The sequence below is a fragment of the Emydura macquarii genome, unplaced genomic scaffold, assembly GCF_026122565.2.
Source record: "Emydura macquarii macquarii isolate MOO-44397 ecotype Brisbane River unplaced genomic scaffold, CSIRO-AGI_Emac_v2 contig_1119, whole genome shotgun sequence".
In the NCBI taxonomy this organism is placed as follows: domain Eukaryota; kingdom Metazoa; phylum Chordata; order Testudines; family Chelidae; genus Emydura; species Emydura macquarii.
The window spans coordinates 8,145,233-8,169,611 of NW_027131256.1; the positions used below are offsets into that span (position 1 = coordinate 8,145,233).

The window sequence follows — 24,379 nt, forward strand, 5'->3', positions numbered from 1 at the left end:
ACAAAGAGCAGCTACATTTTTCTCTTCTTCCACTATGTATTTTTGTCCTTCTAATGACAATAAGTCAGTCATTTACTAGGTGCCTCTCTTGCATATGGAAAAAGCAGAGGGTTCATTTTCAAACAAGACCCAGCGAATAAACCCATCATAATACCATTTACCTCTTGTTACGAGCTCAAAGCAGATTAGAACCAGAGGAGAAGTATCATTGCCCCATTTGACAGACAGAGAGGGAAACTGAAACAGAGTGATTTGTAAAGTGACTTGATGAAGGTCCCGTAATTGAGTAAGGCAGGTCATAATTCCCATTCTTCTGCTCTAAGCACTTGATTACATTTCTTTGTCTATGAAGAAAGGACCGACCACAGATACAAATGGCTAGAAATTTATTTATTTTAATTATACAGTTGACAAACAAACATCAGTTACCATCTGGCTTTTCATTGGACAGCTGGCACCGTGGAATGACAGAAAAACGGTACAAGGCACAGTGTCGAGGTTAAACAAGATGCAGAACTTGGCTTGGCTTCACTGCAGTGTTCGCTCAAGATAACTTGAAATGTCGCCCCTAACTTAACTCAACTCCCACACATGTAAAAATCTCTAGCTCAAATTAACTGGTGCTTTAAACTCAAGTTAGCTGACCCACTGCAGGTGTGGACAGAAGCGCAAGTGCTGCTGATGCTGGGTCTAATAATGCAATGGGGATGCAGATACTCCGTGCTTCCAATACAAGCACTCTGTGATCCGTAAGGGTTATTTTGCTGTGTGGCCACTCTCACTCAAGCTGAGTGAACTCAAGTTAACTCTGCATTGAAGACAAGCTCAAAAATTGTTCCTGGGCCTTTCTGCACTCTGTTACCCTTGTGTGATAGACTTTTGGCAGTCTGATTGTTCACCTGATTTGAACAAGTCAGTGATTGCAAAAAAAGCAGCTCCTCGCTCTCTGGTCCTGGAATGGTGCCTTCTTACTGCAGTGACAGGAGCTCTGCAAACACATAAGGTGGCCGGGTAGACGGGGCCATTCTTATTCAGTGAGAATGGAAGATTTTATAGCACTCAGGGATCTATAGCAATGAGTGGAAAGCAGCTGCCAGGATAAATATCTGCCTGCCCTGCAGGCCAGGAGTGGTGCAATGCAGGGGTTCACATATTCATTACACACAAGAAAGGGTTGCATTGTAGCAGAATCACTTTGCACCCACCTCATCTCTATTGATACAGGACATTGATTCTTGTATGCCAGCGGTATTCCTTTATCTGTACCACAGAATCCACAGACACTAGAACTGGGTAAGCAACTGGAAATGAATTTTTCCAGTTCACCAACTATACAAAAAGCAAACAAATTCATAAGTCAGTCAGCTTGTGTAATTGTTTGAACCTGTTGCGCAAACAAACTGCAGATTTCTCTGACTCCACTCCATGCAAGTATGTGTGTTAATATTTCAGCTGCATGTTTCATTATCTAAGCCACCTGGTACCATTTCTGACTGGATAATCTAAACTACTACTGTCCACAGTTTAATCACAAAATTAAGTGTTTCAACTAACTACAGGTTTGAAATGAATTTTTCCCAAAAACATTCATACAAGCAGAAGTTAGCTCATGTGAACGTTAGCAAAAAGTGAATAAGAGAGGTCCACACATGGTCAAACAGAATTCATGAGCTATTCACACATAATTTCTTCAGCTCTACTCCAGACCTGGTGGGATATAGAGCTCACTTCCTGGGTGTCGGGCCAAAAGCCCCAAGCTGTGTAGTTAGTACAATCATACCATTCTGGCAGGCATCACCAAGTTGCACTGTTACGTGTGACCTTCCTGTTCTTTTTCACCAGCTATGCCTACCCTTAAAACATTACTGCAACAAAGCCACAGTGCTGTAGCTGCACCACTAGCGCTTGTGTGTGTAGACACTTACTACAGTGACAAGAGGGGTTCCCATATTGGCACAGGTAATCTGCCTCCAAGGAAAAAAGTGAATTCTTCCATCAACCCAGCTCTGTCTATACCAGGGATTAGGCCAGTTTAACTACACCTCTGCAGGGTATGGATTTTTCACAGTCCTGAGAGAAACGTAGTCACGCTGATGCAACTTTTCAGTGCAGTCCAGCCCTTAGTGTGCAAACAAGTTTTGCCTCTTGGGAAGCCATACTGTGTTAGGCTGGGGTTACGCAAGATTGTATGTAGCGGCAGCTCGGGGGAGAACAGGCAGCTGTGCAAAAAGCAGGAGTTCTCTGTTTGCCTTGGGCTTTGATTAGAATCAGTTCTTTGGGCACAGTTACGCCTGCAGAGTAGGCACTGGTGTTGGGCTGAGACTGTAGGAAGAAGGGAAGGGATTGTCCTTCATGCTGTTCGACCATCTCATTTCAGAACTAGGTTGTATGCAGATAAAGCAAGTTACACTGAACATACCCAGACTACTGATTTTTCCTCCCTGGGAAGTCAACTTGCTCAGCTCCTGACATCTGCTTCTGCCCAGCAGAGGGGCCATGCTGAGTGCCCGGGCTGGTCTACATGGGGAATTTACAGCAGCATAACAACAAAATTCATATCCCTGAGAGTCAGCTGTGCCAACCTAACCCCCGGTGTAGACAGTGCTAGGTTAAGAGATTAGTTGTTCTGTCGACCTAGCTATCACCTCTCGGGGGAAGTGGATTACCTGTGTTGATGGGAGAACCTCTCCTGTCGCTGTTCTAAGTATAACACTTCAGTATAGACAGCACCAAAGCTGCAGTGCTCCAGCTGTGCGCTGTAGCAGTTTAAGTGTAAACATATCCTCAGAATGGGATACTGCTGTTGGAAGAAGGGGCAACAAAGCTGTTTTTAAATATCAGTTCAGTTGTCCATCAACTCTCCATAACTAACACAAATCATTCGTCAACCACGAAGTGAGAAATGCAACAAAACCATCAGAATGCCACAAGTCCCACCACCAGCAACGTAACATTACAATCTCGTCTTTCAATGAAAAATTTCACACATCTATCCCAGGTAGTCAGATTCCACAGAGCAAGTGTCTCTTTTCCCTGGGGGAACGACACCCTCAGCCTTGTGTTCCGGTTGCTGCAATGTCAGGGCTTGCTCACTACGGAAATACAGAAAAAAACCTTCTCTAACTCGACATGAGGCATTCCCTGCTGTGCCCGTCACAGGTCTCAGGATGAACTTGCTTACACAGATGTGCGGCTGTGGAACAGACCCAGAAGCAACACTAGACCCGGAAGCATCGTCGGGTTCTGCGTGGAGCCAACTATTCCAGGCGTGGGGCACGTGTGACTCAGCGGTCCATGCAAGTTGCACCTCCCTTTCTCTACCCAATCCAGAGAAGAGGCGAGTTTGTTAACAGTCTCCGTCTGTGCAGGCTGATGCTTGATCTCAAGGTTTTAACGCTCATGGTCCCTGTTTTAATAACTGGTGTGCTGGCTAAGATGGTGGCCATTACATGAGATAGTCCAGAGGTTTTCAACCATTTTTAGGAACTGTACCCCTACGGTCTCAAGGTTTCACCTGAAGTACCCCTTCATGGTTTTGCCACCTGGCTCCAGTGGCATACTCTGGGTCTCCGGTGCCTGGGGGCCAAGTCTGCATTTGCCCCCCCCCATGCAGGGAAGGGGTCCCCAGCTCCCACAAGAAGGCACTGCCCCCCCCAGCTGCCCTTAGGGAGGGTCTGTACCTGCAGGGGGTTGGTGGGGGAACATGCCCCTTACCTCTTCCTGACTGGGGTGATGGAGTCTGGCTCTGGCCAGGCTCTGCCTCCTCTCCCCCGCAGTTATCTTTCCAACCCTGGAGCCTGGCGCTGGCTCAGACAGAGCAGGCTCACCCCCAGCTGGGCGTCAGGGCCCGGGGGTCTGGCCCCGTTGGTACATGACTGGCCACCTCCCGTCTGGTCTGGCACGCATCCAGGAGGCGGGCTGTAGCCACCCGCCAGGTCTGAAGCAGGGCCCCCCAAAGCACAGGGTCTGGAGACGGTCACTCCAATCCTCTTGCGTACCCCCTACGATACTCTGAAGTACCCCCAGAGGTATGTGTACCCCCGGTTGAAAACCTTTGAGATAATCCATCATCTGCTGGTCTTGGTCTCCAACTCTTTCAGGATAATCCGGAAAACCACAGACACACAAAAAAACCTATTATTGAACAAGTAGTGGGAGCTGGATGTTCATCCTGGCCTCTAATTTGAGAGAAGAACTAGGAAATGGCACTAGTTCCCAGGGAATTGCGGGAGTTTGACTTCTTCCACAGTGGCCCTAGGTTCCCAGATAGTCTTTGAGAATCCACCAGCAGCCACTGCTTCAGGCAGCCATGCTGGGAACTGTAGGCTAGGACACCCAGAGAAAGCACTGCCGCCATGATGGTGCAGTACTGCCCACGTGTGAGCAAAGGGAAAAACCACAAGCACAAAGCACGCACCTAGAGTGGCAACACCACTCCATGGATACTTGCACCAGCGCTATCCAGGAGCTCATTTATCTGGTGTACCCACAGCCCCAGGGCAGGAGAAAAAGCACTTTATCTCTATGAATTCCAGAGAGAAGTTCCCCTCAAGTGTGCAAGAAAGGGTCGTTTTCAAAATCATTCCTGTAAACTAGTTTTCCAAAGGAAGTGGCAGGCACGCCACTGATAGTTTTAGTTTTAAATGTCCTGTAGAGAGCGATCCTGCACCAGCTGGGAAAAGGACTGGATGAAGTAATAATAGATTTGACCAACCTTTAGGTGCTGTGAATTACAAAACAACATACGAGCCATTCCCAAAACTCTACACAAAGAGCTCAGCCCTATCATCAGCAATTCAAGAAGTGCCTTTGGAAAGCAGCTTTCCCGGGGAGATAAGAGGCTTCTGAGCACAACATCCAGAGAAAAGGATTTTTTTGTCTCTTCTCTTGCAACACAGCCGAGAAAAGAAACAAACTAACTTGCTATGCTGCCTGTTGCAGTTGGTTCCCAAAGGAATGTCTCTCTTTGCTTTTAGTTACAGGTAATTTACAGGCAGGCACCTTAATCCAAGAGTAACCAAACCACAGATCCATTGAGCAACATGTTTAGGAAAAATGAAATGTTCAGGGTAAAGATCACCTCCCTAACAGCTATGTTAGGAGGGCAATAGCAAAGCGGGGGATAAGACTCGTTTCCTAAAGGCCATTTCCCCCATACATGCGCCTCAGGAGGCCAGAGGTCAAGGAGGAAAGAACAACACATGGGATATTTGGGGAAAGGATAGAGGCCTCAAAAAATATCCACAGAGGTCTTCATTTTCAAAGGTGATGGGTATCACCAAGCTCCCATTGACTTAAAATAAGCATAAGCTTGGTAACTGAAAATCAGGTCCACTGTGGCCAGGATGGCAGGTACCCACAGCCCAGCTCCCGAAAACAGCATCAGTCTATGGTAACACAACCTTGTAGATTAGTACTCTGAACTCAGTCATGAATACACTAGAGTCTGGGTCAAGGGGCCAGGCACAGCCTCTCAATATCCTTAAGGTATCTGTCGATATAAGCTGGAAGCATTGGCAATTTTCAGGCGTTTTTCCAAGCGCAGAGGTTACTGTGAGCTCTTGTAGAGTGCACTTAGATCCACATGTGCATGTAGCATTCTGACGCTTCCTTCACTTCACAGTAAATTTGTTGCTTGACAGCTTCATCTAGAACTTTTGAACAGCTCTCTGAAGCAAAAGGAAACAACTACTTGTGAATCACGGTGAGCATTCTAATGTTGGTGCTGAAACTTATGGCCAAATGCACAACAGTTGCTGATGTTCAAAGTCAGAGAGAGAGAGAGAGAGGGGACATGCTATTTGTTCAGTGCCACCAGAAACCGTGCTCTCAACAAAGAGACCACTTCCAACAGCCACGGTCTGTTTGAAACCCAAGTCTCTGGGGTAAGGAAGGAAGGAAGGAAGGAAGAACAAGGTTTTCAGATAATGTTATAAAGCCACTGATCTCCTGGCCCCCTTGGTGCAGATTCCTCACTGGTCTCCACTATATTTTATTTTATCCAGTTGTTGCAGGTCTCCTGTTCAGTCAGAAGCAGCCATCCCAACTTACATATTGGGAGGGTAAAAGGGAGCCCCAAAGCAGAACCACTGGGAGTTTTGGTCCTTCCAACATGGTGTTAAATGACCATGCTTCTTCCACTGCGGGAACTTCCTTTTTCCTGCAGGAGAAAATAAAGAGTGAATCAGAAATGTGGGGGTGGTATAGAAAGCGTGTCTCCCTACCTCACTCTGTAGCAAAGCAGCAAGCCCCTTTGTACCAGCAAAGGATTATGACTGGATCTGGGTTTCTCTTAAAGAAGCTTATCTTTGTAACGGAGAAGAAGGGGGTGGGGAAAGAGGAGGGGAATACCACATTGCTGTGGAGGCATGGCCGCTTTGACAAGAGCCCTCGGTGTTAAGATCCTGCATCTGACGGAGTTGGGAGGTCACTTGTTTCCCTCACGCTCTACAAACTGGACTGTATAAAAAAAAGTCAGGGGACATCAGCGGCAGGCAGGATAACTCAGAGGTCAGGAATGGGATATGAAGCCTTTTGCCCCTACGTTGCCAGTTCAAATACAGCCTCAGGTTGATAGCTCTCAAAAACTGTTCTCAACTAATCCCTGTCCAGTGTGAAGCGAGTTCAGTTCTCAGTCCAGTCAATTCTGCAACAGAATTGGTCAGCACCTCTGAAAAAAAATCAGGCCATTCGTTTAGGAACCTAAATATGGATTTAGGAGCCTAACTTTAGGTGCTCAAGTCTGAATGTTTTGGCCATATTAGATACGGGTATTTATAAAGTTATTCTTTGTTGTTGCTCTTACAAAACTATTAATATTAATTTTCTTAAATAACAGACACTTATAGAAGTAACATGGCAATTGACATTTTTTAATAATGGAACTAATCAAAATTTAAAAAACCCTGTGTCCTGGGGGCAACACACACCCCTTCCCAAGACTGTGTGTCAGGGGAACAATTTGATACCTCTCCCACTCCGAAACACCATAACTATGTTGTATGAGCACATGATGGGAGAAGAATTAAGCACCCTCTTTCTATCCTCCTCAACCAAGCTGGGCGGGACATTTGGCACCCCTGCCCCCCTTGACGTACATCAGGCTCCAGTACATATCTGACACCCATACTTCCTCACACACAGATGGACTAACCATTCCCATCAGAGAGAGCAGTGAGAAACTCTGACCCACCGAATGCTGTCCCATGCTGCTTCTGTGTTTGCTGCCCTTGGCTGGGATGATCTCCAGTGAGCGGTAACTGGGCGGCTTGTCTTCTGGCCAGCCTGGGAAGCGATGGTGGCATTGCCGGTTGTTCCCCTGGAAGCGTTTGCTCTCTTCTGCCGAGCTCCACGACTCTCTCCGGGACGGAGGAGAGTAGCTGCGAGGCCGGCGTCCCCGCTGCTCCGAATTACTGCCTCTTTCGTTGGGGCGTTGATACTTTTGCCTCTCCAAAGGCTGGAGCCTCGGGTCAAAGCGACGGCCCGAACGCTCCCTGGCCGCCTCAGGATAGGTGACGCCACCATACCTACTGCGGACTGGCCGGCGTGTGGGTGATACATCCCGCCTGGAACTCCGGGGCCTGCCATCATAGCTGCGTGCCCTCTGCCTCTGAGGAGGCTGGTCTCGCCTCCTGTCCCACGATTCCTGATCGAAGCTGGAGTAAGAATCTCCATCCGAGGGCTGGTGTCTTCTCCGGTCCTCCCTCTCATCCTCTGCTGTGGAGCCCCGGGGTCCTGCAGCACGGGCAGGTCGCTGCACGTGAGACAAGTTACTGGTCCTCTGTGAGGACGGGATGAACTCAGTGATGGGAGGCAGCTGGATTACCCTGCGCTCCACAATCTCCGAGCTCAGGGAAGAGAGCACGCTGGGATGCTGGTTGGCCCCAAAGTGGTGGGAGGGTAGCAGGGGCTGGGATAGATTGAGGTTTTGGATCTCAGACTCCAGATAATCCAGGACATTGTTGGCAGGGGGCAGCTGGCCCTGTGAATGCATCAGTGGGAGGCTGCTCTGCAGAGAGACATCTAAGGATAGAGGACAAGAGAGAGCAGCAGTCGGGGGAGGCAAGACATCCCCGTCTCTGGTAACGAGCCAATTGGCTCCCCTGAGTCAAAAGGGACCCAAACCAAACTACCAGATACTCTGCCTGCTAGGGGAAGGGGTCCCTGCAAAGTCACCAAACCCCCACACCACATGCAACAAGGGCCGAAGCCAAGCCAGTGGTGGGCTAGAGTGTTCTGGGGAACTTGGAGGTGAGAAGTCACAGGGTCATCCAGCAAATCAGGAATGCCAGTTCAGGAGGCATTCTAATTTATTAGGCATCTAATTTATCTGCTTGGAAGAGAACAAATTGTTCTGTATGGTTGAACACCAGTTCATTTCCCTGCCAACTTCATCAAAAGCCGAATGTAAATTCACATGCAAAACTTTGAGAAGCTGGAGTTAAGGTCAATACTATGAAGGAAAACAATTAAGTACTCTGAAGATTAAAAGAGAGTATCAAAACAGTGAACTGTAATTAAAGGGGAAACTTAACAGCAACTGTGTTAAGAAGTATGAAAACACACAGACTTATGGTACTCCAAACAACCTTAACTCTGCCCGTCCTCTGCCAGTGTACACTGTCTTTAACAGGTGTGAGTTATAAGGGTCAGAGTACTACATCTTAAACCATGCAAGTCTTGATGGCTCAGTCTCAAACTCATTTAGTTACAGACTGAGTATAAGATGGCCAGGAAAATACAGCCTAAAATGTCAGCAGCTATAGGAACTAACTGACTGGCTGTACAAAGACAGCATGCACAGAAGCGTGGTGGGAATACCAGTTTGTTGTAAGAGATCACCAATTATGACGTCTTCCAGCAATAAGCATATGAGCAGTTTGTAATACGTCCGGAAATCACAAGAAGCATGCTGTGCAGCTGTATGGCTTTCAGGACACTATTGCAAAGCTTGTTTCAGGCTGATGGTGACCAAGGCCAGAGTTCAAGTTGTTTGGCAAAATATGCTGCATTTCCCTATTTTCCAGTGTTTGCTTTTTTAAAGTGTTTCCTATAAAAATTCCTTCCTTGGTTTGCTAATGTTCATTTTGTACAACTTCAACATTCCTTTCATCTTTTCCTTAAGTTATTGATACTTATTTACAACTCTGACTACTTTTTGAGAGGAAGGGGTGAGAGGGGGCCTGGAAACGGACATAAGGAACCAATAACTGGTAAGAATTAAGCTCAACATGAATCCTCCCTTGTTTCTTTGTTAGACACAATAGAGGGATTAAGGAGATAACCATTTGTCCTCAGTCATTTACACAGACTGGTAGCAGCATAAACGAATTGCCTTCTACTTGTTTTGTAACAGTTGTAACTATAAGGAGTTGACCATGAACAGCATAACCACTAGAGCACTCTGCCCAGGGCAAAGAGACTGGATCCCCTCTATCCCCAGGTACAATATAACTGAGCCATGGTAGGAACATCTCATCATCAGTAAGGCTGAGGGACCACAGCCAAGTTACTAGACCCTAAGGAGTTACAAGACAAGGGCTGGCCTACTCTCCCTGGACAGATGCCCAAGGGCTCACCTTTCTGCAGCAATGGGTTCAATTGGTAAGAAGAGTGTTGGGAGTTCCTGTCACCTCCTATGTAGGACGGGTGGTGTGTCATCCATGGCATGAGTCTCCGAGCCTGCTTCACAAACCGATGTCGTTCCAGGGCTAGGCAAGAAGAGAAACAGTTACAGCGGGTCTACTCAGGCACTGCCTGCCCAGCACTCTGGGTACAAACTGTTTGATGCATGGCAGCACCTGGGTGTGAGCAACAGAGAATCATTGGACATCAACAACACGAAGAGCTCTCTTTGGCTTGGGGCAAAGTTGAAACAGGGAAAGGGAGGTTCCTGCATAAACAGCATGACCCAGGAAAGAAAGAAAGAGACGGTCTAGAGCAGTTGCTAGAAATGGAGAGAGGAATTCTGCAAGTGTGAAACCATTTAAGGCAGCTGGAAAAAAGAGTCAGATTGAGAGGTATGATCTTGTTACATACAGCACCTTTAAATATATATATATATATAAAATCTACCTGCTTTTTCACTAGGGGTGGGTTGCAAAGCAGTCTAAGATGGAGATTTGCACACAGTGAGAGTGGCACTTTACTTCCTTCTTCCTCTCTCTCTCCCCCAGCCCCTTCATTTCCCATCATTGCTGATGACAGGTCCAACCTCCCTTTTTGCCCAGAACTGCAGCCGGCTGGGCGGTGGGGAGTCACAATAGACTCCTTGCTCTTTTTTTGCCCCATCTATGTGGACTATCCAAATCCTACTGTTTCATCTTCCTCAATAGATCTCAAAAGCCATCCCCTCCTCTGCCCTCAGAGCTAAGGCACTCTGCCATGCTCTGTCCAGCTCCTGTCTGGATTACTCCAACCTCCTCTCTGGATGTCCCAACCCCTGATTTATCCCCTTCCAAATCAACACTCAGTCCAGCTGCTAAAATTATCTTCCCCGCTCACCAGTTTGACCATGTCATCCCCAACTTTGAATTTCTCCCCTCCCAAGTTTAAATGTCTTGTTCTCACCAGCAAAGCACTGCAATCGTGGCTCTGGCCTACTCCGCTGATCCGTCCTCTCAGTGCATTCCCTCTGCCACTCCAACTCCTGTGCTCCACTAAAGATGCCAGTCAAAATCCTTTTCACCTTTTCCCACTCCATACAGCCTCCTATATGTGGAGTGCTCCCCCCATATCTGTTTGCCAACCACCACCCACTCCCCATTCAAATCCCACATGAAGACACACACCTTCTATGAATACCCACAAGAAGTGAGTCTACACACAACAACACATTGTATCAGCTCTGCCTCTTGGCTTGCTCGTCTAGAGCACAGTAAGCTTTCTGGGGCAGGGACTTTCTGCATGTCACCTTTTGTGCAGAACTCTGCGTGTTGTTGGTACTAAACAAATACTGGAGATTTTATATTTGTTCTCTCATTGCTGTTTTCCTTAAGCTAACAAACCATCTAGACTGAAAGCACCTATTTTGCTCTTCGTGTATGGGGAGATTCCCCACCACTACACACCTCCCTTTTCCCGTAGTTCACACAACCCTCACACGCTGCCTCACCCACCCTATCCTTTTGCTTAGACCATCTGGTCTGAGCAACAGGAAGGAAGCCAGTCAGTAATGACTGAGTTCTAATCTTGATAGTCTGGTTTCTCTTCAGGAGCAATGCAACCTAATGGATAGAGCATTGGCCTGGGCCTCAGGAGACCTGGATTCTATTCCCTGTTCTGCCAATGACCTGCTGAGTGACCTAGGGTAAGTCATTTCTCCTCTCTGTGCCTCCATTTCCCCATCTGTAAAATGGGTATAATGAGATCACCCTCCTTTGCAGAGGGCTTTGAGAGCTATTGAGGAAAAGCACTCGGTAAGAACCAGGTATTAATCGTAATCCCAGCTCCCACACTCACACCCTGTGTGGATTTGGACAAGGCCCCGTCACCTTGTTCTTCCACTTGAAAGATCTTACAGGGCTATTGCGAGAATTTGCTTTTCATCTTCCAAAGGATTTACAGATACCGGGCCAAATTCAACAATGAGAAGGGTTGATGCAAATGGGTAGGAAAATGGTGCAAGTGGTAAAATAGCCTAGCTCTTGGACTGATTAGGCATTCAGTCGGTGTGCAGAACAAGCGCCGTTCACAGACCATTGTAACAGGAAAAGCTGCTGACAGAAGGGAGTAATGCAGTTTCCCCCCACGGTTTATACCAATGAGTTTGTCCCAGACACCAGGGATGAATTTGGTCAAGTAGGCATTGTTTTTATAGACGTAATGCAAACCCCAAACCACGATAAAACCAGGTGAGTTTGTTATCAAAATTAGGTTCAGTAAGGGTACATCTGCACAGCGCACTCCTTACGTGGTGTGGAGAGTACGTACAGTGTTTGGCCCCCTAGCATGGGTATAAATGGCAGTGCAATTGGTAAGGCAGTGCTTAGATGAGTAAAGTAAAGACATGCCCGAACCCTGTGGCTATGCACTCTACAAGACTCTCTACCATGTCCAAGCACTGCCTCCCCTGTCTACACTGGGACTTTCAGCTGTGTAGTGTCCAGCTGAAGGAGACTTTTCCCACTGCAGGGAAAGGCTGTGGCAGCGGAGGCAGTGGGGAAAGGCTCCGGCAGCTCCTTGTTGCCTCCCCTCTGCCAGAGCCTTTCACTGATGCACGTAGCTACACCTCACAGTGTGGAGGCAGCCTGTTTTCAGTGCTACAAGTACCCTACACGCCACTGCCATTGGTATGCATTGTAGACATATCCTAAGAGATTTAAAACCCGGGTCCTTAAACATGCTTTTCTTGCTTCAGATAGTGTGGATGCCCTCTAGCGGCCTAAGTGAACAAAGATCCCATACATGTGGGGATTTGTCTGAAGAGTTTTGTTCTGGTTGTACTGGGACAGTCCCAGTTTTCCCATATAAATGTCCTGGTATCCCAGGAACTTATTTTGAGATGCCTCTAGCATCCCAGTCTTTGTTTGCTTTGGGAGGAGACTAGTATCTTTCTGGATGCTCAAAAAAATAATAAAGACCAAAAAGAATTGGGTCAGGGAGCAATGGAGCAGAGCAACAGCTGTAAGGATCACTGCAAAGAGGAGGAAAGGGAGAGTTGCTTGGAGGGGGTCTACATGCAGTCAAAGGAAAAGTGCAGCAGAATGGAGAGGACTGGGGAAGAGCACAAATTACAATCCAGGAATCAGAAAGGAGAAGAGGAGCAACCAAAAAAGTTGATCCTCCCCCACAGCTCGAGCCAGGCATACCTAAGTGGAGCTGCAACCCCATGTGCCAGGTTGCAACCTCCCACCAGGCCTCACCTCCCACCCCACACTCCCACGCTCCAAATACCCCTCCTTCCTGCCCTAGAGGCTCCCCCCCTGCACTCAACCAGGAGAAGCGTCTGCTCGTCTAAGGCCCAGAGAGATGGGTTAATCTGGCCCTCATTGTGAGCTGTGCACTTTAGAGTTAGCAATAGTGACACACAAACATTCAGCTTTCACAAAGCTGCGTTTTGGACCAGAACTCTCATCTTAGAAATGTTCTGAGGGTAACGTTAGCCAGAGAAAGGTGACAGCCTAGTTTGCGAGCCAGAAAGCCCTGCTCTCCCCACCCACTGAGCTCTGCGAGACAAGTGCATGGCGCTGGACGCCACAGCGCGTGGGATATACAGGCCCATGTGTGCCTCACCTTCCTCATTGCAGCAGCAGCGGGTTGGGCAGCAGGCACAGCGGACATGGCAGCAGCAGTGCTGGGGGCAGCACTGGCACCAGCACACCCCGATGAGTATGAAGAGAAGGAGAGCACCAAGGATGATGAAGATCACGGTAAGCCAATCTAAGAGGGGGGAGAGGAATTCAGAGAGACCCATGCTGCATGTCGCTGCAGGTGGACACTGAGCATCTGCCCAAGCCATTCAGGGTGGGAGGGAAAAGAGATGGACAGGTGGGTGGAAGAACAGAGCACTGGCACTTACGCAGAACAACGAGCTTAACCTCTTTGTCTGGGTCACCCGCAGTGTCTCCTGGAGCCTCAACAGCACAGTAGTACACTCCATGGTCCCACCACATCACCTCATTGATCAGAAGGTCTGCCCCTAGGGAGCAAGAAGACACAGTGCAGCGAGGAGAGAGCACCTGGAGACTGGCACAGCTCTTAGACTCTAGCGTACCGAATTCCTGAGCTACTGACCACAGACAGGTGCGACACCACCCCGCCTTCATCTGCAAATTATACAGGACTCTGCCCCTTGCGCTAACCAAGAGCTCCCTTAGTCAGCTGCTGCAGCAGGTCCCTTATCCCTTTTGTGGACTCAGCCACTAGAGGGCAGCCTTACTTACAAATAGTACCCAACACCACCCTGTTCTCCGCAAAAGAGGAGGAAACCTTTACACTGTCCACACAACTCATCTTCCCAGGCTCTCCTTTCATAACCTTTCGCTTCTTTCTTTCCTCCTCACAAGGAATCACCCTATTCTTTTCCCTGGAGGAAAATCATTCAACCACATCAGAGCGTATTCTTGCACAAATAAGAAAATTATCCTTCGGATTTATCATATCAGATTGAATCCAATATTACACCCGCTGTCCACATCAGGTCAGATCACTGATGCATTACGTCTGGCATCCCCACTCCTGTTCATACCACATCATTCCATCAACTCTAATGAACCCAAGTCTGGCAGTAGCTACTAACTGTTCCTTCAGAGGAAAGTGAACCCCACATAATGCACCCGGCCACCTGCCACACATGGGGCACAATTCCTTCCTAACCCTGGTGGTGGTCAGTTGTGTATGAGAAGGATGTCCAAGTGCCTTTATCTCAGCTTTAGCTCACGGAGCTGCAAACATTCTCCAGGTGTGACATTCAGCCGGCAGGTCTTGCTGACCGAGTCTGTCAGTCACAGAGTTGAGCAGGTTCACATTTTGCGAAGCCAGGGCAGGCAAGACATTGGGTAGCTTTTGGATTCATGCCCCTTCTTCTCCCCAGTGGTCACTTACGGTTCTGGATGGTGATCTTTCGCTGTCTGTAATCTATGCCTAGCACAGGCTCATTCTGTCCACGTTTCTGAATGACGATGCGCACCTCCCGCTGGTTGTCATTACAGTCATTGGAGGGGTCCTGGCCAAGAGCTAACCCTGCCTGGTAAGCTAGAAATAAGCCATTAAACACGACTTAGAGGACAACAAGGATTTCAGTCAATCCCGATCTGAAACTCCAAATGCTATCACCTCATAAAAGGCAGCGAGTCCCTTATTGACAAATTGTGTGACTAATCTGTTATCTCTGCATGTGCCTGAACACGCGAGCATACAGACTTTACTTTGTACAGAGTCTCTAATACAAAGCGTGCTGCAAAACAGGGAGGACACAGTCAGAAAGTGAACGGAGATGGAAAGTCAGTGACGCAGAGGGACCTTGAGAATGCAGAAGCTGCAGAGGAGATGGCTCATTTCTCTCTCAGTGCTGAAGGTGGCAGGGAGGGGCAGAAAGGATGCCAATGCTCACTGTGTAGGGGGAACCACGAGGTGACCAGACATATACAGCCCATTGGGCAAGTGGAGCAAATCTCAACCATTCAAAAAAAATTAGTTTCTTAAATAGAGTTTTGAGGTGTATAATAGAATTGTATAGATTTTGCCTCCCTTTTGCATGTTGCTTGTCTTGTGACTAGGGAAAGGACTGCGTCTTTCTGTGTACGTGTACAGAGCCTAGCACATTGTAGACACTAATAGAATACAGAATCTGGGGATGGACAGTGGAGTTATTGGAGGATGAGGGGCGATGTGATTTATTCACAAGAGCAAGCTAGCAACATAATCATCAATCTGCAGGTGTCTGGGAAGCTGAGACTTGGGGAGGCAACATGGAAGGGAGATAAATCATATGTACATACAATCACCACCCTTATCCCTCTTTACAAGGGCTTACCTCTTGGGGCTTAATCACACAGAGGGGAGGAGGAGGGCGGATGTTAAAAGGTTTTCTGTTCTGTCCCTAAAGTCAGTCCAAAGGGCCCCACACAGGATACCTGGTCAAGAGAGGCCATCACAGGTACTAGTATGCTATGGCTCATACCTCCCAAAAGTAAGCACTTGCTCCATTTCCTCCAATCCCTTTAAATTATAATGCTGTGACCATGCGGCCTTCATTTCTGACCCCATCTCAGTGGTCTGCTTGCTGCCCACTATCATTGCCTGCAGGGCCTTCGTTTCTAACCATACATAGGCAGAGCTCTGGGTTCCACGCACACCACTGATGTTCATAATGCCTCTGCCAGCTGACGTGATGAGGAGGAGGGTGGGCTGCTATTGGCCAGAACGTCTACGGAGGTGGAGTCTTAAAGCTTTCACCCCCTCAGTGGCAATCTCTGCCACAAGTTCCTCCATCCCAGAACCTGCAGGAAATGCCACCATCCTGTTTGGTTTGTGGGAAGCAGAGGGTCAAAGGCTTGTTCCCCCGCTCCCACAGGAGTCTACCTCCTTCCTCCTCATTGTAGAGGGATCCTGGGGAGGAGGCGTATAGCACTCACAGGCAGAGTAGTAGTCGATGATGGGGTCCTTGCAGAAGGATTTGAAGCGCCATGTCACCATTACATCCTGCAGCTGCGCCGAAGTGCTGTAGTCACACTTGAGGATCACAGAAGCAAATAAAGTGGTGTATCGCTCAATATCCTGCACGACCACCAGCAAGGAGAGGCAGCCTGCAGATGAGAACACAAGAGGCACCAGCCTGTGGGAATGGATGTCACATACGAGCTGCCATTTGGTAACAGCAGTACTGCCACCATGCCCTTCTCTAAGGGCTTTCACGCCCAGCGCTTCACAAGCACTACACTAAGGGAAGGCTCATAACCCTCTCAAGTGGAGTAGCTGCATTGTACAGACAGGGAAACTTGCCCAGAGTCACACAGGTGAGTCTGTAGCAAAGTCAGGATGAGAACTCGGGACTCCCAATTCCCAATCCTCATCTCTAATCCACAGCACACACATTAGTCCATCTAGTCTGGTTGCCTGTCACAGACAATGGTCAGTTTTGCTTCCAAGGATGCAATATACATCCTATAATGTATTTCTGCACATCGTTATCCCATGAAAAGAGAATGTCCTCCTGACCCAGGAGAGTAACCATAGAATTGTAGGACTGGAAGTAACCTTGAGAGGTCATCTAGTCCAGTCCCCATATTATGCCCTGAAGAATAAGTAGACCTCTTAGATCTGGTCTGCACAATAGTTAGGTCAATGCAAGGCAGCTTACATCAATCTAACTATGGAAGAGTCTACACTTAAATCTGGCTCCCACCGATGTAACTGCTCTGCTACGCTGACTTAATAACTCTACCTCCTCGAGTGGCGTAGAGTCAAGGTCGATGTAGTCAGGTTAACGCAGTATCAGCATAGGTGCTGTGTTGCTTACATCGATTGTTCCCGGCTTCCAGAAGCTGTCCCACAATGCCCCACTTTGACGTACAATCTATGCAAACACTCCTCATGAGGCCGCACACCGCCGTCACAAGGAGCAAAGTGTAGATATGTACAAGAAACGTAATTCCTGTGGTAGTTGTATGCCAATGTTACTTAGATCGACAATTCTGTAGTGTAGCCATGGCCTTAAACTTGTTATCTGAGCATAGCATCTGTGGTTCTTTACATTCATATAAATATCATTTTTTAAATCATTCTAAGCTATTTGCCACAATATCTGGCTTCAACTGGGAAATAAAAGAATGATACTTCCATACTCCAGTGTAACAGGACAGTTAATAAAGGCAACCCATTTATTATCAATTCAGAACAATTCATATTAGTCACTTCTTTTTAATAGGGTATAGTTTTGACTTTCCTCACCTCATTCATTTCATCTGTATAGCTAATCCTTACCAGTCTGTGCCGTTTTATATCCCAAACAACTATATCCACTGAGTAGATTTTTAAAGGTTTCAATAAGCTCTATATCAGTTTAGTCACACTGCAGCATTCCCTTATCAATGGTAAATAAGATAACACAAAAAGGATATGCTTGTCATTAATAATAACAAAGGTATCACCAGTACCCTGAGATAACCTAATACAAACACTGCTGAAGGCAAGAGTAGCCCACATAGGACAGGACATGGCAAGGGTGGGATAAAATGGGTTTAGGGAGAAATTTTCAAAGGCAAAGGGTATCTAACTGCCTCAAGTAATTGTGAGCTGGCAATCTAACTTCCATTGCATCTCCCCCATAATCCTGTATTGCCAGTGTTCTCACTTAAACCCACTTCCCCAATATATGTGACAGTAAAGACATTGCTACACCTGGCAAAACCTTGAGCTAATTAGACCCTTAGATGGCCCAGGGACATTATCCCCTTTAAACTCTGGCCTCTTTAGGTTCAAATGAAAGCAACACAGCATCTAACAGTATCTCTCAGGCTGAAATAAAATACTACGTAGAATTCCTAGAGTGCATTTTATCTGTGGCTCTCAAAGCTCTTTACAAAGATGGATCAATGTCATTACCTCCATTTTACAGAGGGGAAAACTGAAGCACAAGGGTAAGTAGCTTGGCTTTCAAAGAGGCAAGCACCTGAAGCACCCTTGGAAATAGATAGGACTTGCAGGTGCTCTGCACTTCTGAAACGTCAGGCTAACTGACTCACCCAAGGTTACACAGCCAGTCAACTGCAGAGCTAGGTAAAGAAGCGAAGTCCCTTGGCTTCAACTCCAGTGCCCTACTCACTGGCCTATGCTGCCTCTCTTCCCTCCCTGGAAGAGAGCATCATACTCAACACTACACATTTAGCAAGTTACTGAAGCCTCAGATCTCATACTCATTGGTAAAATGGCACTGCCCTTCATGACTGGTGAAATCAAATGAAGAACTCTTGGGCCTACTTCTTGACCAAGGACATCAGCGTCTGCCTCTGAGGGGAAACTAACTGCCACTCTAAAACATGTGATCATCCAGGTCATTCTCAAGAAGCCATTACTAGGCACAAATGAACTTGCAGACTACCTCCCTGCCTTCCTAACTAAAGTTACTGGGAAATTAATGCCACACCACTTCCAGCAGGATCTGACCTCTATGAAAATTTTAGACCATTCCCAGCCAAGCTTCAGACCTGGATATGGCAGGGAGACAGCAGTGGTTGCACTGGTCGAGCCATCTCCTTAGAGCCATGTATCAAAGACAAACATGCATGCTGATACTGATGGAAGTACTGGCTGACTTAACACAGTTAACCACAGGATACTACTAGTTCGCCTGCAAGAACCACCCAGGGGTTGATGAAGTCACACAAAGAAGGCTTCACTTATTCCTTTCAGATAGATTGGAGAAAGTCACAGTGAACACCCTCTCTTCCCAAAGACCTGATCTCATCTCTTCTTCTGTCCAACACCTTTGTCAAGCCATCAAGGAGACTACAAGATGCTAAGGGCTAAGGCGACACTCCCAGCTGTGTTTCCTCTCCTCAGGAACAGACAGATAATGCCATTACTGGGAAGAAAGTCAAGTGGTTCAAGATTAAATAGATGAAATAGGGGTATTGCTGGCAGAGTGAAATCATTAGATGAACCACATCCTCTAAACGGGGAAATCTGCTCTCTCTTTGCCACTGCTGCACGAAGTCTTACTGCAACAGTTGTTACTCCTATGACCCAAAATTAGGGTTACCACCTCTGAAATGCAAAAAAACCTAGCACCCTCCACCCCACAAGGCAAGCCCACCACAACCCCAACCACAAGACAACTCCACAACCCTCCTCCCCTCCCTCGTGTGACTCAAAGCCCCCTCCACACACACACACGGCAAGCTTGTGTGTTGTTGGTCAGACAGATGCTGTATTTTCAAGTTTTGATCTGTTGTCACCTAAACTGCAGAAGTGGAAACACTGCACCATCTTTAGCTGGACACAGAAACTTCTAACATTAGATACCCCAGTGTATTGTGATGATATTGCAAATCTTTAGATCCATGTGGGAAAAAAACCCCAGCTGATTAAATTATATTTTTTTTGGAACTGCCAGAAAAACAAAATACCGGCTAGGCCAGTCAAATATGGGCCAGGTGATGACCCTACCTGAAATAGTAACTGTGACCAGAAATAACTCCCCTCCCCTCATCTTTGGCTGGCCAAGAAACAGAGCCTCTTCCTCCCCGATACAGACCTAACTGTGGTAATCTAGGCTTTGTCACAACCAGGCTGAACCACTGCAATGCACTTTATTGGGGTCTGACCTGCAACTAGATGATATTTGCACATTTTAGCTGGAACACCATGTAGCAGTGCGCCTCTCAGACAACACAATTAATCAGCACACCCAACCCTGGTATTTTGCTCTCTACACTGGCTCCTTCTGGAATATAAGATCTCTGTTAAGATACTGAACCTCACACCAGGCGATCTTTGAATCACCCGGTGACTGTCCAGCAACCCCCCCAAGAATGCTACCATCAAGACACCCAGCCAGCGGGAACTGTGGGCGTCAAGGCTGGGAGCAGCGACTTCTCAAGAGAGGAGCCCTGTGCGGGGAAGCCTCTTTTACTGGAGGAGTCCAGCACAGTGTCACCCTTTGGGAAACCACAAAGCAGCCCAGCCCCACGTCCCCCTTCTCCCAGGGAACTCAGCCCCCCTCCCACCCCAAGGGGCTTTAGGGACAAGGGGGAGGGGAGTGGGGAGGGCAGGGCTCCCAGGAAGGAGACCCCCGGCCCCAGAACTGCTCCGGGAAAGGGCGGCGCAAGAGTTCAGGTACCGTGGGCAGGGGGAGGCTCGGCCCTTTCTCGGGCCAGCAGGAGGCACTGGGAGGGGGGGGAGGACAGGAGGCAGGGCGGGTCCCTACGCGGCCGCGGCTCCCGCTCAGCCCGATTCCCCACTCACCTAGGGGGAGCCAGGCGAGAACCAGCCCCCGCAGCCACCGCCAGCTCCGGTCCATGGCGCCGCCTCCCTGGAGCCTTTCCCCGAGGGCCACCAGGACACCCCCAGCGCCCCGCCTCGCTCCCCCCTGGGCCTCCTTCCTCCTCCGCCCCGCGGCCCTCTGCAGTTCCCTCCCCTCGCCCGGCCAACTCCCCTAGGAAACCAGCCGCCCTTCCCCCACGGCCGGCTGCCTTCACCTGCTGTTCCTGTGACTTTCCCTTCCTCTACCTGCGGCCCTAACCCTGCAGGTGCCGCCTGAGCCCGCCCCGCTAGCCGGGGAAACCCCTCCTCCTGCTCGGCCATGCCCACCTGCAGCAGCACCTGCTCCTGCCCTCGCCCGCAAACCAGCGGCGCTCCCTCTTCCTGCCAGCCGGGTGCCCCCCGTTACGTTCCCTTAAAGAGCCCAGGAGGCAGCTGCTGCAAAAGCCGCCCCTCCGTTCTCACCTCACTATATGCAATGCATTGGATGCAGATGGCGCAGGAGCCCCTGGAAATAAAGCCCACGTGCTCCCACGTCGCACTGACAATCCGGCGTCTGGTAAAGTGAACGCAATACATCTCAGCACCCAACAAAGCCCGAGAGCAGCTAAAGGGTTGGGGTGTCTCCCATTTGCACTGTAAAGCAGAGCTGGGTCTGAACCCAAACACCTGCCTGTGGGGAGCTTTGAAAGCTGAACCCACATCTAAACCTGGATTTTGCAGTTTAAGACTGACTCCAGTTTAAGGGGGAATAATTAAGATTATGCACGTATCGATTAGTGGGGCTATCGGGCAGATTTAAGTATCCCATAGGATCATAGCTAAAGATCGGGGAGAGGTGTTACAGTCCCTAGACCACCCCACTTCGTTCACCACTAATAATAATAATAACAAAAAGAACCCAGACGAGCACAGAGATTGAACTTTTAAGAACTATTTTTAAAATCAAGACAGAAATGTTAAAAACAACCGAGGGTTTGAAATGTTACAATCCTTTAAACAACATTTTGGAGGGGGGAAAAAAGTCACTGACGTAGCCCGCCAAGTTTTTTCCCCCATTGAAAATCCTCAAAGCGGTACGTTGTCGGGGGAGGTGTAAAATGGTAACCACGGCGAAGGTTTATGAACGACACAACCCTCGCTGCATTCAGAAGCGCTCCACTATAAGCGCCAGCCCCCTGCCATATGCGCGCGCACACTCCCGCTCTCGCTCTCTCTCTCTCTGGCATGCTACCCTGGGCTCCTCTGCGCGAGCGCTTGCTACTTTGCCTGGCTCAAGTCACCTCGTTCGGAGCATGCGCTCTCCCGCCTGCGGCGCGGCCGTTCGAACTACAATTCCCAGGAGGCGCGGCACCTTCCCCCCCAGCGGTTGCCTAGCAACCAGGTAAACCAGAGATGGAGGCGGAGGGGCCGCCGGACGCGTCAGGTACCGAGCACGGGGGCGAGACACCCCCCCCCCCCCCCCGCAACCGCCAGCCTAGGGAAACCCGCCCCGACCCCTGTCTCTCGCGCTGCCCCCTGCAGGGACCCCCATCGGGGCACCCCCGCCCCGCACTGGACCCCTGCCCGCGGGGAGCCCCGCACTGAATTTAGCGCGGGGGCCGCGTTCACCCCCCGACTGCTCCATGGAGACTCCCCCTGCATCCCTTTCCAGCTCCCCCTTCCATAGGACCCCCCCCTCACCCCCGCGGCAGCCACTGCCCCCGGCTTGAGCTAGAGGCAGCCCCAGCTCACCCCCGCCCCCAGCGCCTTCCAGCGAGTTCACTCTGCACACACCTCCCCTCAGCCCTGGGTGGGGACTGGCCTGTGGCCCAATCCTGCTGTCTTGATGCACCTGTGTGTTACCCCCCCCATCCCCAAGTCACTGTGGCCAGGATCACTCCGCCTGGCCCAACGCCCTTTACCAGTCCGTGTCTCCCCCTCCCCCCCCTTTTAAAACGATTAGCTCAATACGAGGGACCAGCAAAAAGCAAACAAGTGTCCTGCAAGCTGGCCCAGATTCTAATAACCCAAGTGCCGCCCGCATGAACTGAGGCAAATGGGAGATCCATTCAACCGTCTCACGTTTGTTAATAATCCTAGGGCCCGGTCTCATGGTTTATCACGTTTCTGATGACTGGAAACATCACATCAAATGGCCGTTTCATAGCTCAGATTAATCGTTGCCAACTTCCAGTGAATCAATAAAATGGCACAACCGTTGTGTAATTTCATATGAAATAACTTCCAAAACGGTAGCGTTCCAGCAGCTTGTCACACTATTTGTTTTAGATAGGTTTTTAAAATTTTTTATAACTAGTATTTATTATTGCTATGGACAGAATGAAAGTAATCTTTGGTCAGATGTAGCTTTAGATTTGCTTTGTATTTTGTTTCCTGGTTTTATAAAACCAAATCCCTAATAATAATAATAATAATAATGTCTTTCTTACACATGTTTATAGATTTAGATTAAAGTAGATTTAAATGATGAACTGTATGTGTATTAGAGACCCTCTCCCTCCCCCTTCCCAAACACAGAAACCTGACTATTGACAGAAAAAACAGACATAACCAAAGTTCTTTGCATTAAGGAATAATGTTTATAAAAAGAAGCCAAAAGAAATTACCCTAAGTAAAATAGGGTAGATGGAAACTGTTCCCAATCTAATGACCCTGGATATAAAGCCTGATCTTCCAAAAGGCATTCTCTCCCTCTCTGTCTCACAAGTAACCAATCTTATAGCCTTTCCCTGAGAAGCTGTAGAAGAGGAGGGGGAAACTGAGCTGAGGTTAATCTTTTATTCACCAGGAATCAGATAATAGTGGCCTAACACTCTGTCACAGGTATATTATAAACACAACCACATTGCAACCTGCCATAAACACAACTTCCAAAACCCAACGTATTCCCTTAAGGCAAAAGCACTAGATAAACCTCTCCCTTAGAGTCCATAATTTGTGTTCTCTTCCCCTGTGAATAACTCCAATGCCCAACTCTACTACTTATAGTTTTCCATAGCAGCAGCAGCAGCAGCAGGACATGAACAGCTTCACAACTAAACAGCAATTCAAAAACAAACAATACTCTAGAGTTCTGAATAACAACCAGGAAACTAGTGAGTCACGTTAATTTCACACTGCTGCAGCTTGCCAAAGCAAATGAGCAACAGAAGACTACTAGAAGGAACTATAAGCAACACTGCATTGAGTTACACTCAATTCACATTGGGAAGATTTTCTTTGTAATGATAGTAATTATAAGAACATTAACTTTAAAAAAATTAAATTCTGCAGACTTGCTGTTGCGCATGCTAGCATCTGCTTTCCCCCTCATGAGAATGGTGAGCTAGTATCATGTAGTACTATGATAAAAGAGGCAGGCTAACAGAAACGAAGATTTGTCTCAATGGCATGCTTTTTCATAAAGAAAAGGAAGACTCAGAGGAGTCCAGACAACAGGACTTACAAGATGGAGAGAGGCCTGACACTGCCAAAGATCCTGAAACAGAGCTGGACGCAGACAAGCCGAATGAATCCTCAGCAGAAGGTGGGTGGAGTTTTTGGTCATCTATATGCCAAACAGTGTCAATATTGTTAATACCAATACTACAAAATTGTAATGAATCTTACAAGATATGCCGTGTAAGGTATCAGTGGAAAAGTTACAATTTGCTAGCTATGATAAGCTTATTAATATGTATGCATCTTCGTATCGTAAGTTATAAATGTGTGTGATATATCTGTATCTCAAACTTGTACTATGTTCCTGGGGGACACTCTCAGACAAATTGGCATGAGCACTATCTACCCTGTTTGATGGTCCATCAAGGGTAATCAGCTGTACAATGCGCCCGGGGAGAAAGGCTAGGGGCTATGCTTTTCAGTCAGCAGGACATGTATGGACATGCCAGTGAACAGGGGACTCCTAGAGCTTTTCCATGCTCATGGGCTGAGAGTTTATGTTTGGAACAAGCCA

At 48.2% G+C, this 24,379-nt stretch overlaps 2 protein-coding genes across 2 annotated transcripts in view; one reads left to right on the forward strand and one right to left on the reverse strand.

The window, feature by feature from the left end:
• Positions 1 to 373: 373 nt before the first annotated feature.
• On the reverse strand, positions 374 to 20,566 carry ILDR1 (immunoglobulin like domain containing receptor 1). Its single transcript, XM_067546085.1, has 8 exons — positions 20,407 to 20,566; positions 16,077 to 16,247; positions 14,545 to 14,694; positions 13,520 to 13,639; positions 13,234 to 13,380; positions 9,579 to 9,710; positions 7,193 to 8,022; positions 374 to 6,160 (listed from the first exon to the last, which is right to left on the reverse strand). The coding sequence occupies exons 1-8, from the start codon at positions 20,459 to 20,461 to the stop codon at positions 6,119 to 6,121; spliced, it is 1,647 nt and encodes a 548-aa protein (XP_067402186.1). The 5' UTR covers positions 20,462 to 20,566; the 3' UTR covers positions 374 to 6,118.
• Positions 20,567 to 21,816: 1,250 nt separating this feature from the next.
• Positions 21,817 to 24,379, forward strand: part of CFAP44 (cilia and flagella associated protein 44) — a 61,777-nt gene continuing 59,214 nt past the window's right edge. The window contains 2 exon segments of the mRNA XM_067546427.1: positions 21,817 to 21,847; positions 23,831 to 23,950. Of these exon segments, the coding sequence (XP_067402528.1) occupies positions 21,817 to 21,847; positions 23,831 to 23,950 (151 nt within the window).